The sequence below is a fragment of the Anopheles ziemanni genome, chromosome 2 (assembly GCF_943734765.1).
Source record: "Anopheles ziemanni chromosome 2, idAnoZiCoDA_A2_x.2, whole genome shotgun sequence".
Taxonomy (NCBI): domain Eukaryota; kingdom Metazoa; phylum Arthropoda; class Insecta; order Diptera; family Culicidae; genus Anopheles; species Anopheles ziemanni.
The window spans coordinates 43,171,051-43,186,136 of record NC_080705.1 but is presented as its reverse complement, the minus strand read 5'-3'; the positions used below and the strand labels follow the sequence as shown (position 1 = coordinate 43,186,136).

The 15,086-nt window shown below is 42.9% G+C and overlaps 1 protein-coding gene across 1 annotated transcript in view; it reads left to right on the top strand.

Moving 5' to 3' along the window:
* LOC131289564 (tyrosine-protein kinase Dnt-like) overlaps positions 1–14,451 on the top strand; it is an 85,486-nt gene extending 71,035 nt beyond the window's left edge. The window contains exons 2-6 of the mRNA XM_058318852.1: positions 12,621–12,987; positions 13,062–13,817; positions 13,899–14,118; positions 14,185–14,261; positions 14,340–14,451. Of these exons, the coding sequence (XP_058174835.1) occupies positions 12,621–12,987; positions 13,062–13,817; positions 13,899–14,118; positions 14,185–14,261; positions 14,340–14,451 (1,532 nt within the window). The remainder of the gene's footprint in view (positions 1–12,620; positions 12,988–13,061; positions 13,818–13,898; positions 14,119–14,184; positions 14,262–14,339) is intronic.
* The last annotated feature ends 635 nt before the right edge of the window (positions 14,452–15,086 follow it).

Sequence of the window (15,086 nt, the reverse complement as noted above, 5' to 3'; positions counted from 1 at the left end):
TGGCTTTCTGTATTCAGCTAAAAATGTCACCGAAAAACCTTTTCTTTCCACTGTTCCACAAGAGAGGTCACAATCGTCTCCGCCGATTATGTGAACGGAATAAATTAACTGCTGAAAGTCCATAACTCTCTTGGATGTAGGACATTCTTCTTTTTTCTTCCCAGCTTGCACCGCCCATGATTTGAGGAAATTAAGCAATTAATTCTAATTAAAGCGCAGAATGTTGAAGAGCCGAGTTGGATTCCGTACACTTCCGCGGCCACCACCGGCAAGCATCACCTCTGTGTTTGTGTGTGCGATAGTGAAAAATCTGTGCAGAAACGGACGACTGTTTTGCGTGTGTCATCGTCGACTTTAAGGTCCGTCTCTCTTAGTTGAAATTCATGAACTGAAAATCTTAAGACAAACTCTTCGTAGCGTCGTCGGTCGTGATACACTTAATCATCGCGGTAACTGGAGCCCTCTCTTTGGAATGGGATGGCAAATACACAGACGACTTCGTAACGGTCGGCATTTGAATCACAGCGAATTCACCACAACCAAACTTTGTGCTGCGTTTTGCATGCTGATGGAAGATAGTTTGCATGAAGATCTGTGAATTATACAAAAAGCGCACGACGTCAGTCGTGGAGACAACATCGGCGAGTGTCTTCTTTTTCAAGCAGTCGTTGCTATCGGGTACAAGAAATGCAATTCCAGTAAATGATAGTTGTTCGCATCGTAAGGAAAGTTTTTAAATTATAAATTAGCATTAAGTCCACCATTATTCTTTGGTAGACCATAGCCACCAGCCGGAATTCATCAGACCTCCTGTGATCCAGACATAAAAGGTGTTGATTTCATGTTGGTTTTCCAAATGGAATAGAAGGAGAAAAAGTTCTGTGGAATTAAAAGCAACCCTACCTCAACTGTTGGTTCTGTGCTTTCTTCGAAAAGTCGAAAATCATCGCATCTTCACATGAGTTGTATTTTTGTCATTCGGTAAAAAGAAAATATTATGCTTTGAAATTAAGCCTTAAAAATGATGGGGGGGGAAAGACCTAAAACAAATTATAATCATTCAGAAAAGTGTCAATAACACGCAAATCGTAATCAAAAGAATATAAAAGAAAATATATCCATAATGGTTAAATGGTTTATAATGGAAATGGCCAATCCATAATTGTAGCGTCTAATCAACCCATAAATTTGTTTTCTATGAAATGAAAACCTCACAACGGGGCTATTTAATTAAAGGTTTTTTTTGTCTATTATTATGGTACTTTTTCGCTTTTATAGCGTGTTCCCTTATTCGATTGTGTTCCATCCTTTTTTTTTTAAAGGTTTCAAATTGTTTCCCGAAATTTCGTTGAAAGAAAAGCAATGGTGTCATAAACCAGGTTCTGCCATGCTTCCTGGATATCTATTATTCTATTGATCTTTTGTCATCTTTTTTTCTGCTTTTTCATTTGCTTTTCGTTTTTGCTACGAAATGGTTCCACCGATCCTTTCCTTTTCCGTTGGATTTTCTGTGCTGAACCGTTTCTATTCTTTTTTACATTTTTCATTCCTTTTCTATTGGCGTATTATATTGTATTGTTGAAAAATATTTAGAACATCGTCTAACACAGCAAAGGACCGTTTTCCACCGTGCACCTGGCATTGCGGATTGTCTGTGTTGACCTGCATTTGATGGCTGCGTGCGTGTGTACGTGAGTAGCATATTAGTTGCCTGGAATAGGATTGAATTTCAATCCTACTGCCGTAAAATTCATAAGCTCCAATGCTCTTCTTCTGACAAGAGGAAAACAATGAGAGCAACACTGCCAGTAAAATGCGGCAAACGGCAGTAATTTCATAGAATTCACTTACCAAATCTCAAAAAACAATCATGCCGTTTGCACTTAAAGATAGCGTACTTCACACCTTTCAGAGGTTGACATTTGTTTTACATTGAAACGATGAGGAGAATGAAAAAACACCTCAGAACTGATGTGATCCGCATCAGACAAAGAGTTTAGATGAAGAGACAGAAAAAAACCCCAGTTGCGAATAAAACTGTTCCGTTCCGCCAGATTATCATCAACCTGGGAATCGTGGGTTGTCTGTTCCTTCACCAAGAAAATTTTTTTCCCTCCATTTCTCGACCGTTACTGGATTCTCCCACGAGACCGTTGAGTTTGGCCTCCGACATTTACCTCGTTCGTTTAGTCCGAAAAAAAAGAAAAGCACAATCAAAAGAACACGAATGGTCGAATTCACACCCAATCATAACGACGATTTCAAGTAGCGTGTGGTCAGACTTTATTTGAAAAGGGCCTTGCAACCGGAAAACGGTTTCACCGGGCACAACTCGAGGTAGGTTAAATTAGTTTCTTATCTTGCTCAGACAAGAAGCGAGGAAGAAAAATGAAACATTCTTCAGTTTCTCAAATAAAATACAAAAGGATTCTTCGTTGCATTTGCTCAGAATTTTATCTACTTTAGTTTCACAAAAAAACGCAAATGAAACGCAAAAAAGAGATTCCTCATAAACTAACGACAATAAATTACAAGCATTTGGCAAACAGTTTATCTCATGCCATGCTACACGCAAAACATTTGCTGACGAAATCATGAAATTACTGAACATACTCTTGAAATTTGTATGAATTAAATCAAGCAATTAGTAGTGCTTACTATCCTTATACTTAAAATAGTTTTGAGCGTTACTTAGCGTTTTTTTTTCGTTTGACGCGTTTTTTCGACCATGCGTTTTTCGACCGTCGCGCCCGCCACAGCTAAAACCAAACATGCGATGGAAACACTCTTTCTCTGAATCGTTTACAGCAAAACATCAAGAACATAATCACTACAGCATAACACAAAACCTCTGTGTCTTGAACGATAAAGTTTTCATCTTCACTTAGGCACAAGTTTTAATGTATTTTAGAAAAAACTTTTGTAAACAAAACCTCCACACGTACGAATGAACAAGTTGGAACTGCATTGACAGCTTGCTTTGATTTCCTTTGTAAAGGTAGGGTAATGTAAGCCAGTTTCATGAAAATGATATTTTTTCAAGACACTGACAGGGCCAAGGTATGTACATCGTTTCAAGGTAACCTAATTTTTAAATCAACATGTTTTGTTATCAAAATAGATAAAAAAAATGCTTTTATTGCACCTTTAGTGCTTAAAAAAACTGTTTACTTTATTTTTGTTCATCGATCATACGGTGATTCTTTTATCATCGAAAAATAATAGATACGTCAGCTGTCCCAACCTTGGTTATTTGATGCAAATAACTATTTCAGGCAAGGCCCAAGGTATATATAATGTTTCAAGGTAACTTTATTATAAAATCAATAGTTTTTTTGATCAATGTGTTCTAAAAATGTCAGGATTTTTAGTGTTGCAAACTATAAACTGTAGAAGCATGGTTTTCATGGGCACTTTATGATAAAATCAGTAATTTGGTTATCCATTAGTGGGCCCAAGGTGTGTATAGAGTAGTAAGGTATGTTTGTGAAAGTACGTTTTTTGTTTTCAAAAAGATAGGATGCGTTCCGTAAAAAAATGTTTATGCGAACAACAATCAGCAGAAACACGATCGCAATCGGTTTGTCTTTCTATTTGATGTAAATATAATGGGCAGCTGAAACAAATCTTGCGAAAACGCAAGGTGTACACAGCATATCAAATAGAGGTAATGGAATATTATCATGGGTTTTCGAGAATGGGAATGCATGAGCTATAAAGGTTGTTAGATTCGAAGAGAGACATGCAATGCTGTGACTTAATTTTTCGTCATAATTTTGACATCTTGATGAAAAAGTCGTAACACCTTTGAGGGGGGCTGGAGACAAGGTATATGTGAGCGGAGAGCGAGAAATAGAAATAAAACCGAGAGAAAGAAATAATTCGGAGAGACACGCGCTATATAAGCGAGTCGCGCTTGTCTGGCGAGGAGTCAAGTTCAGAACGTAGAGCTGATAATAAAGTTTTCTTTTATGAGCGACATATCGCGTTTTTTGTCTTGACTTCACATGGGGGCTCAACCGGGATAGTTTCCCAATTGTGAGGTAATTGTGACGTTTGGAGCCAGTCCGTAAGGACAAACAACTGTGAGTCTGGGATAGTTTCCCAATTGTGAGGTAATTGTGACGTTTGGAGCCAGTCCGTAAGGACAAACAACTGTGAGTCTGGGATAGTTTCCCAATTGTGGGGTAATTGTGACGTTTGGAGCCAGTCCGTAGGGACAAAAAACTGTGCGTGTGTGACTTGTGAGCAAACCGCGTGTGCGCGAAAATTCTGCGAAGGTTGTGCGGAAACAACGTTAAAATGGCGACGGCAGTGGAACTTTGTGAGGCATTCACAAAGCTAGGATTGATCCGCGAATGCGAGCGGCTTGGCCTGGCGACTACGGGAGGAAAGGCCGAGATGGCTAACCGAATCGTTCAATACCGTGGGTTGACCACGGCGGGGGGCACCGACGGTAGCGCACAAAGTGTAATCGTGCATGATCTAGGAAATATTGAGGACGTCAATGAAGCTTCCATGGAGGACAACGATGAGGAAGAGCCAGATGAGTGCGATGACGAGGAAGAAGACGATGGGGAGAACGAAGGGTTGTTCGAAACAGCGATGCTGAACTCTACCCCAAAAAAGGAGAAAATAGCAAAGCCGGTAGTATACTCGTTCCGAGACATGGAGGAAAGTCTCGACACTTTTGGTGCGGAAGACGGCGAAGACGTGAACACATGGATCGAGCAATTGGAGTCGGTGGCTCGGTCAGCTGGATGGAATAACGAACAAACGTTGATAATGTGCCGGAAGAAGACAACAGGAACAGCGAGACGCTTCCTATTCACCCTCCAAAGTGCAAACAATTATAGCGTTGTTAAAAAGGCACTTATACAGGAATTCGCTCCTCATGTGCGGGCGAATGATGTGCATCGAGCGCTGACCAATCGGAGAAAAAGATCTGACGAAAAGATGTTTGACTATGTGTACGAGATGCAGCGGATCGCTCGACAGATCAGACTAGATGAGCCTAGTTTGTGTGAGTACATTGTGGACGGCGTCACCGATAACGAATACCATCGTTCCACATTGTACGAGGCAACCACGATAGGGAGACTTAAAGAAAAACTGCTAGTGTTCGAAAAACTGCAAACGGCAAAGAAAAGAAGAACATCAGAGAGCCGCCCAAAAGTTCACGAAAGAGCGAAGGTGGAAATAGCGGAAAGGCCGAAAACATCCAGGTGTTTCAATTGCGGAGGCAAGGGGCACCTAGCGCGTGCGTGTACAAAAGCGCAAGGTGGGCCGAAGTGTTTCGTGTGCCAAGAATACGGACACAAGGCAAACGAATGTGCGCAAAGCCAAACCGCGTCTTCGTCGAAAATTTACGTCATCGAGGAATCCGCAAGCGTGATCGAAATTGGGCTGAACAACGAAACCGTGAAGGCTTTGTTTGATAGCGGCAGTCAGCGGAACCTGATGACAAAGGCGTGCCACGCGAAGGCTGGAGGAGGCAACCTAAGTAACACGCCGATGTGTTTCCGTGGTTTCGGTGGAACAAGAACAAAGGCTCTGGGAACTTGTTCAACAGACATTATCGTCGACGGGAATGTGTTCCAAGGGGTTCAGTTTTTCGTAGTACCAAATGAAAGCATGTCGTACGAGGCGGTGTTGGGAAGGGATTCGCTAAGCCACTTCGAAGTAAAAATAACAACGACGGGCGTCGAATTCTACCCAGTAAGTCCAGCGAATGAAGTGTTGTCCATCATGTGCGAAAAGGAAGAAGAACTTGATGTACCTCCAAAATTTGCCAGCGAGGTGAAGAAGTTGGTTTCGGAGTACAAACCAACCGTGAATGTGAAGAGTCGTGTCGAGACGAGAATTATTTTGCACGACGAGACACCAGTGCGTTCAACACCAAGGAGTTTTGCACCGGCTGAAAAGAAAGTGCTAGACAAAACGATCGACGAGTGGTTGGCCGCAGGCATTATTAAAGAGAGTGAGAGTGATTTTGCGAGTCCGGTAGCGTTAAGCAGAGCGCCTGTTATGATAGTGACGAGTGACCCAATGATTGAAGCGCTTAAAAGATCGCAATTAAGTGACGAACGAGTGAAAGCAATTGTGGAACTTTTGAAAGTTCAACCGTTCGAAGAATATACCATCAGCGACGGGTTACTAATGAAAGTGGTGAAAGGTAGAGAAGTGATAGTCGTACCATCCGAGATGCAAAATGAACTAATACGTAGAACACACGAGAAAGGTCATCTCGGAGCACGGAAGCTAGAAGACATTATTCAAAGAGAGTTTTATATACCAAACGCGGGCGAGAAGATAAAACAGACAATTGAGTGTTGTGTTAAGTGTATCCTATCGGAACGCAAGAGAGGAAAAACCGATGGACTACTAAACCCCATTCCGAAAGGTGATGTTCCGTTAGATACGTACCATGTGGACCACTTGGGTCCTATGGATACAACAGAGAAGAAATACAAGTTCTTGTTCGTGGTAGTGGACGCGTTTAGTAAATATACTTGGATTTACCCTACAAAGACGACAAATTCGTTCGAAGTGATTCAACGGTTGACAACACAAAGCGAGTTGTTTGGAAACCCGAAGCGCATCGTCAGTGACAAAGGAACGGCTTTTACCTCCAATGATTTCAAAGACTATTGTGAAAAACGGAAAATTGAGCGTGTGGAAGTTACGACGGGAGTTCCGCGTGGGAACGGACAGGTGGAGAGAGTCAATCAAGTGATTCTTGGTATGCTGCGGAAGGCGAGTGTCAATGACCCAGCAAAATGGTACAAACACGTGGCCGACATCCAGCGTTGGATTAACTCCAGTCCACACCGGAGTATCGGTGTTACCCCGTTCGAAGCGATGTTTGGTATCCCGATGCGACATGAAGAAGACCTTCGATTGGGTGAGCTGATGGAGGAAATCAGAGTTGCCCAATTCCACGATCAACGTGACCAGCTACGGGTAGGCGTCAGGGCTGCGATTGAAAAGGCGCAAGCAGTGCAACGAGATTCCTACAATCTTCGAGCGCGGTCGGCGACTGTCTACAAGAAAGGAGATCTGGTGGCGATCAAACGAACGCAGTTTGTTTCAGGACGGAAGTATGCGGCGGAATACTTGGGGCCGTACAAGGTCACAGGTGTGCGAGCACCGGACCGTTACGACGTGGTGAAGATCGGCGGCGAAGGTCCAAAGGTGACAACAACGGCTGCATCGCACATGAAACCCTACCGGGGGTAGTCCTGTAATAGAGATCCTCCGGGGCGGATGGATCTGTCCAGGAAAGGCCGTGTGAGCGGAGAGCGAGAAATAGAAATAAAACCGAGAGAAAGAAATAATTCGGAGAGACACGCGCTATATAAGCGAGTCGCGCTTGTCTGGCGAGGAGTCAAGTTCAGAACGTAGAGCTGATAATAAAGTTTTCTTTTATGAGCGACATATCGCGTTTTTTGTCTTGACTTCACATATATATATTGGAAAGTGAAGTCGTCCAAAGTAAAATGACATTTCATGACTTGACGTAACGCTGCTGTTGGTATTGTTGTTAGTTTTGAGGGAGTATTGGAGAACGTTTGAGCTTTTGAGAAATCAATAGCAAGCAATAAGGAGCAGAAAGACTGGGCGAGCGGGAATGAGAAAGAGAGAGATTGAGAGAGGGAGGGAAGGAGAGAGAGAGAGAGAGAGAGAGAGAGAGAGAGAGAGAGAGAGAGAGAGAGAGAGAGAGAGAGAGTGAGAGGGGAGGTGTGCGGGAGAGAGAAAGAGAAGTACGCATTAGGAATTTGGTAGCAACGTGGTCAGTTTATTGGAACGCGCATCTAAATGCATCCGTAAAACGAACAAGGCGGGATAAGGGAGATACATCCTTCCGAGAAACACAGAAGGTGGGGGATAGCATGCGGCACAGGGTTCTGGCCTTCGAGCTGACACTGCGCCTTGGACGAATTATCACATATCCACAAGGATCCTGCAAGATAGTTTGGAGAGACACGGATGTACACCGGACGTATTCATTTTTCTGTTAGCGCAGGTTCCGAGTAGGTATACAATGTGGCAATCGCATCGCAACCATGATGATTATCATACGTAGCAGGAGTTAAAAACCCGACACTTTAAAAAGTAGAGTTGCAATGTGTTGCAACTCGGCTTGGCAATGAAGAACCTCCTGCTGAATTAACCGAAAGGTTTGGTCAAAGTGATTTCATGAGGAATCGGTGATAGATCAGTGTTTTTCCATTTATGTGGATATGGGCTTCAGTTAAAGCAACACTCCTGTGCGACAAAATCAGGCACTGGTCGTCCAGGAAGAGGACCAGAATGTTTCGCATCTAATTTTTGATTCCCCAATTAGATTTTATATTTAAATTTTAACCATCATTTGACACAAAAGACCTTCTACAGAAAGAACTAGAACTAGATGTAACGCGGACGACATGAAACCTTCCATGGGGCGAAAGGGGATCCAGGAGTTACCGACGGGCCAGGTACCTGGCCTCCAAAAAACTAGTAAATACTATATTATATGTGATCAATAGAATTCAAGGGGAACTAAGCGTAAAAAAGGGAACATAAAATGTGCAATTGTTTGTTACCAATATTCAACATATAAAATGATGGTTCTAAAGTGAATAACAAATCTAGTTTCACAGATCAAAAATTTTTTCCCACTTCCAATCTTTCAGTTTTCAGTCCGTTTTCTTCCCATTTCGTTTTTTTATCTCTTGCCTTTGGAACCACGAGTCCGATTACAATGGTAATGCAAGAAGGAGGTATCCTTTTTACACACAGCGTTCTTCATGCTTCATGGTTCTCTAACATTTCCTCAATTGTTCTCTAAATTGATTTCGGTTACGAAGCGGTTTCAGTTTTACACGGGTAAATGCAATTCTCTTGAGAATATCACTCAACTATCGATCGAATAAAACCACGGATGAGGCGAAGAACAGTGCGGTGGTGCAGCTAATGCGTTCATATATGCTCTTTTCTGTCAATTTACAGGCAAATCGCTTTACTCATATTTCATTCGTCTTTTTAAAAACCAGTTTCAAGAAGTAGTGTTCGAATTACGATCTCGAGGAGATTTGCATCTTGTTTGTTTTTCCGTCTCTGTTTGCAATTTGAGAAGTATGTTTATTGAAATTAATTTTATATTTAACTGTACATCGAAACGATTCTTATGCACAAGGTGAGAATCAAGTCTTGCGATGTGAGCGTATAACGGGGATAAACCGTGAAATTAAAATGGTCCAATTTAAATCATTTAAAGACCCTCCCTGCTAATTTTTTATTATTCATCTTTTTTCATCGACACGTCGAATATCCTCGTTTCTAATAAGCAGATGATCGCTGACAACCATGTTCCTTGATAGATTTGAGTTGTAATCATGATTTTATTTTTAATTTAAATTTCGATCACGTTTTGCATAAACTAACCTATTTTTAACCTACCCTATTATTTAAATTATGTCTTTCTTTACCCCTTTTAGCACCGAACACGCACCACCACACCTTAGCATTGCGTGCTTTTGGTTTGCCTGACGACCTTTTCAGAATCTGTGGTGTGTTTTCCGTTTGTTTTTATTTTTCTACCGGATGAAAATAAACCCTTCTGTCAGCATCTAGCACATATTTAATAGAATCATCGTCGAGGTGTCAACTTGTCCACTCCTCAATCGGTCGGCAAACCTGGGTAGGGATGCAATAGGAATAACGTAAGAAAAAGCAACGAAGAAATAGGTCGAGAAAAGTGGCGGGTCAAAGTGCTTCTCCCCGTGATTTGCAAGACAGTGTGAGCTTGGTGGGACAGATTGTTATTAAATTTAATCGGATTATCTCTCAATTTTCTGGTCGGTTGTTATTATTATCTGTTCGTCAGCAGCCTCTAGCTTCACAGGAACGTCTTTTAAGGAAGGAAGGAAGGGGACTTTCCCAGCAGTAGCTTTTCTCTTCAGCAGTTGGGTTTTAATAGTTCAACGGATCAACCAGTCATACTAGGGTCCAGATTTATGTTTCCTTTTCCCCTCTTTAAAACTGGGTGCACCATTAGTTTCCACTGTAAAAGGGTGTAAACCAAGGGGTCCAGTTGATAGTGATGTAAATTGAATGGCATTCGGTCCAATCCGTTTAATGTATAAACTGTTAGGTAAAAACAAGTTTATTTGGGTGCAGTCTCTCTTTTCCGTACTTCAATTGAAAGCAACTTTATTCCTAAATTAACGAGGTAACGAGATTGCCAGTAGAATTTTAAAACTCCAGGTCTATAGGTCTCTCTCTACAACCATACAACCATAACTGTTGATGAAAGATTTTCCTGGTGGAAAAGTGGCGCCCAAAAGTCTCGTGGGCTCCTGAGGAGGGAACGATTATCTTCACGGGATGGTATGCATCATTTAATGTTGCCGCAGCTTTTTACTTCTTATGATCCAATGTAGAAGTCACCTAGATTAACCTCCGGTCCCAGCGTTGTTTTGACAGTGATTTATCTCTCTGTGCTGTTTCTTGCGGTGGAAAACTGTGGGTAGTAATGGGGCAGCACCGGAAGAAAACAAACGATTACAACGAGGTTGCAAACAACGATGACGATAATGCTCGCGCTACGTTCCGTGTCTAATGTGTTTTTATTCTCAACTCGCCAAAAACCATCACAAAAACGTCTTGCTTCGACGATGGGAATATTTTGCATTCATCGTATTCGGTTGTCGCAAAACAACGAAGGTGAAATTGATCGTTTTTTAGTGTGTTTTAGTGTCAGAACCTTCAATTAACCACCGTTCACATACACACATCATTCTCAACCGTGCATTGGAGTAACAATTAATTTCGTTAGTGGCAAACACTGCACACGGTAGCAACATTTGGCATCCTTTATTTCCCTCTGTAACACAGCGATGCTGGAAAAGGTTTGGACGGGACGGATGCCAATCGAGCGGATTATAATTTATTTTATAGCAGCTTACTGTCGTATTAGGCAACATCACACTACTTAGGGGTGGCTGGGGTAATACGCACCCCTGAGGCAATACGCACCCTTTCCCATTTCCCTTGAAAAACGAGTTTTCAACGCGTAAAAAGTAGTCACCCTGTAAGATCAAACTGAAATATGGTCACCCTGTGAGTTTGATAGCTCTACATCAAGAGAAACGCGAAAGAAACGCAAAACTAAATCATTCTCAGCTCAGACAATTTTTGTTATAATGTGACTTACTATTCCGCTAAGGAATATTATGTGCAAAAACCTATATTTACCCACGAGGAATACGAAATTTAGTGAATTGAGAATCAGTGCTTGAGACTGTCATGAAAATTTCGGAAAGTATGCAGATTTGCTCATATTTTAGTTGAAAATGTGTTCAACAATGAATGGGGGCAATATGCACCCACTATGTCGGGGTAAAATGCACCAGTTTGTACACAAACTATCTTTATTTGACAGTGGATGTTGCCTCTTTGTTGAGGTGCGTATTGCCTCTTTGTTATGGTGCGTATTGCCCCTTTGTTGTGGTGCGTATTGCCCCTTTGTTGTGGTGCGTATTACCCCTAGCAAAGGTGCGTTTTGCCTCAACCAGATACAGATCGATCAAAAATTGAACTTTTTCAAAACTGCAAAAATTACGTTTTTCTTAGCAAAAAAAGCAAACATTACTGAACTGGTAACTAGTTTGAACCTTTATGAATCCTATTCAGTGATAAAATCAACAATCAAGAGCCAAGTTGTTAGAAAATTTTATAGTTTTCCTTAAGGGGTGCGTATTACCCCATCCACCCCTACTTACTTATGTGGCGCTACAACCGCTGAGCGGTCTTGGCCTGACGAAGCTCCATCCGAAACCGCTCACTGTCGCTCGCCACGCTGGTCCAATTCCGTATCCCGGCTTTATTGGCGGCTTCGTCTACGCCATCCTTCCACCTCAATTTAGGCCTACCACGCCTCCTCTGTCCTTGGGGATAGCCTCATCACACTAACGCTTCGTAATTCTCTGGCGATAATTGCCGGGGAACGTTTCGCAAATGGAGAACGATGAACACTAGAAAAAAAAGCAAACCACAACCGTATGCTAACACCAACACCAAACACACCCTCTTTTTGCCCCCTCCAATATATTTGTTTTCTACTGTAATGCTTAATCGATGGATAATGTCTTTGCGTCCTTGTTTACCTTGCAATTGTTTGCCATTTTTTATTTCCACTTGGATGTCCTATCTTTCCACTTTTTTGTTTATTTTTTTGTTGTTTCTCCTGTCGGAACCTGATTCACCATTGTTTGCGACCACTACAAACGCCAAAGTCCCTTAGTGCGTCAGAGAAATGGCCCTACAATTGGCATGAAACAGTGAAGATAACAAATAAAAATAATTTGATAATCAAAGTAAACACCGGAAAGAATGTTAATGCGCAAGAGCTCAACCACTTTCAAATTAATGCTGAATTATGGACCTTCCGTAATACACTGTCGAATTGTCCCCGTGGTTCTATTTGTATTCTGCTCCTTCGTGTGGCTTTATCATACTGTGAAGCAGTTAGGTTCTAGGATTACAGGAACATTGTTATTATCCGTTTCATTTTAATTAAAAAGGTTGTTCGCATATGACAACACTAACCTATCTAACCTTCTTCTTTTCCAAAGGACTTTCCGCAGAAATCTACTACGTCCGCGAGGGTCAGGTGAACGAGTATGCTCTTCATTTCACGGTTCCCGTTCCGGCGGAAGTTGAGGAGATCTCATTCACCTGGCAGAGCCTGGCCAAAAGGCCGCTTCCTTACCAGATCAACATCGTTTCGCCGGATCCGATCGCACTGCCGAAGCCCTCGATGAATATCTCCCAGCAGGGTGAAATCCCGGAGCATATCGAAACGTTTGCCATCGGGCTGCGCTGCAGTGGACGAGAAACGGCCGAGGTTGACGTGACCATAACGGTGGAAGTGACACTCGATCGACTCACAGGAAACGCAACAGAGTTGGTGTTTCGACGGAAGAAGATCTGCTTGATGAGGTAAGTCGTGCGAACATGAAGGTGTTTTGAAAACTGAACGTCGAACTGAACTTTTTTCTTCTCCCGTTTCTCAGTGAACATCCTGATGCAAACCAACCGGATCCTTACCTGCTAGAAAACGCGTCCAACGGTCAGAATGGACTGATCACGCTCATCATCGGCGGGATTCTGGCGATTCTTTTCGTGGCAACCATCATCTTGATCGCGTACTGTGCCCAGGGATCGTTCCGCCGAAAGCCACAACACGCTCAACCGATCCGTACCTCCAGTTTCCAGTGCCTCCAACCACACGCTTCATCGGCCCCCTCGTCGATACTCTCACCATCCTACGTTGTCCCCACGATAGCAACCCTTTCCCGCACTCGAATCTATGCGAATGCCGAACCAGAAGAACTGCAGCGACGCATTTCCGAGCTGACCGTGCAACGCTGTCGGGTGCGCCTCTCCAGCCTACTTCAGGAAGGAACCTTCGGGCGAGTCTACCGGGGCAGCTACAACGACAGCCAGGAAGTGCTGGTGAAAACCGTCGGACCGCACGCGTCCCAAATCCAGGTCTCGCTCCTCCTACACGAAGGCATGAGCTTGTACGGTGCACAACATCCCGGTATCCTGTCCGTCCTGGGTGTCTCGATCGATGACCATACGGCACCATTCCTACTCTACCTCGCGCCAGAGAACTCGCGCAACCTGAAGATCTTCCTCCAGGAACCGGTGGCCCGAACGCTGACCACGATCCAGATCGTCAAGATTCAACTCCAGCTTGCACAAGCCCTAGGACACCTGCACAGCCACGGTGTGATCCACAAGGACATTGCGGCCCGTAACTGTGTGTAAGTATTATCACCCATCACGATCGTAACTCCAAGGGCAATTTTCTAACCACACTTACCTTTCTTCCCTTGATTGTGCAGAATTGACGATCAACTGCGAGTGAAGCTAGCGGATAACTCTCTTTCGCGCGATCTCTTCCCCGGCGACTACTACTGCCTCGGGGACAGCGAAAACCGACCGATTAAGTGGCTCGCTCTGGAGTCGATCCAGTACAAACAGTTCAGCGAAGCTTCCGACACGTGGGCGTTTGGTGTTCTCATGTGGGAATTGTGTACCCTGGCGCGACAGCCGTACGCAGAGGTAGGTTGCCTACACTCAACACCCTCTCAAAGATCGATTTGTATAATTTTTACTCTCTCCTCATAGGTCGATCCGTTTGAGATGGAACACTATCTGCTTGATGGCTATCGGTTAGCGCAACCAATCAACTGTCCAGATGAGCTGTAAGTTGCATATTCCCCAAAATGACCCCTAAATCAGTCCTATTTAAAAACATCTACAACTTTCTACTCTCATTACAGATTCGCAATAATGGCCTACTGCTGGACGATGCTACCGATGGAGCGACCCTCGTTCGAACAGCTGCAGATCTGTCTGCAGGATTTCTACGCACAGCTGACACGCTACGTCTAGAGATTGGGCAGCTCTGGTCAACGGTTCTACATGTTTCTTACGCCAAACCGTCACCACCACACACAGAACGCCGGATTCCGCTATGATCGCTATTACTAGCCCTAGTAACGCCCCCATTCCTCCATCCAGTGTACAGTATGTTTAACTAGTTGCAGAAAATCAATTCTAGGATCAACGTTCATAATGAAGGCAGCCTAATTGACGCCATTGAAAATGCTTCACGAATGATCACAAAACAAGACTGCGAAGGTTACATTATTAAAATGGTGAAGTACACCACTAATCACTTGAAGAATGTGCCTTGTATAGGGTTTAAGATGTATTTAATAATGTAAAAATTAATAGGAAATGAATTTTTGTTTTTTTCTGTTATTTATCATTATTTACAAAAATCGCGATGTTCCTATGTTGTCCGTAAGTTTGAATGTAAATATGATATGCAACCTTTCGTAATTGTTCAGAGTTTTTTTAAACCATTCTTATAACTCTTAAAGTATTTGATCAAAAGTGTAGTTAGATGGTAAAAGCAAAACCCAAGCGTGATCCGTCGATCGCGTGCCAATGATACAATAACAATACATTCCAACGATTTTGCATCGCTGGTTACACGAATTAATAAATAAAAACTAAATCAT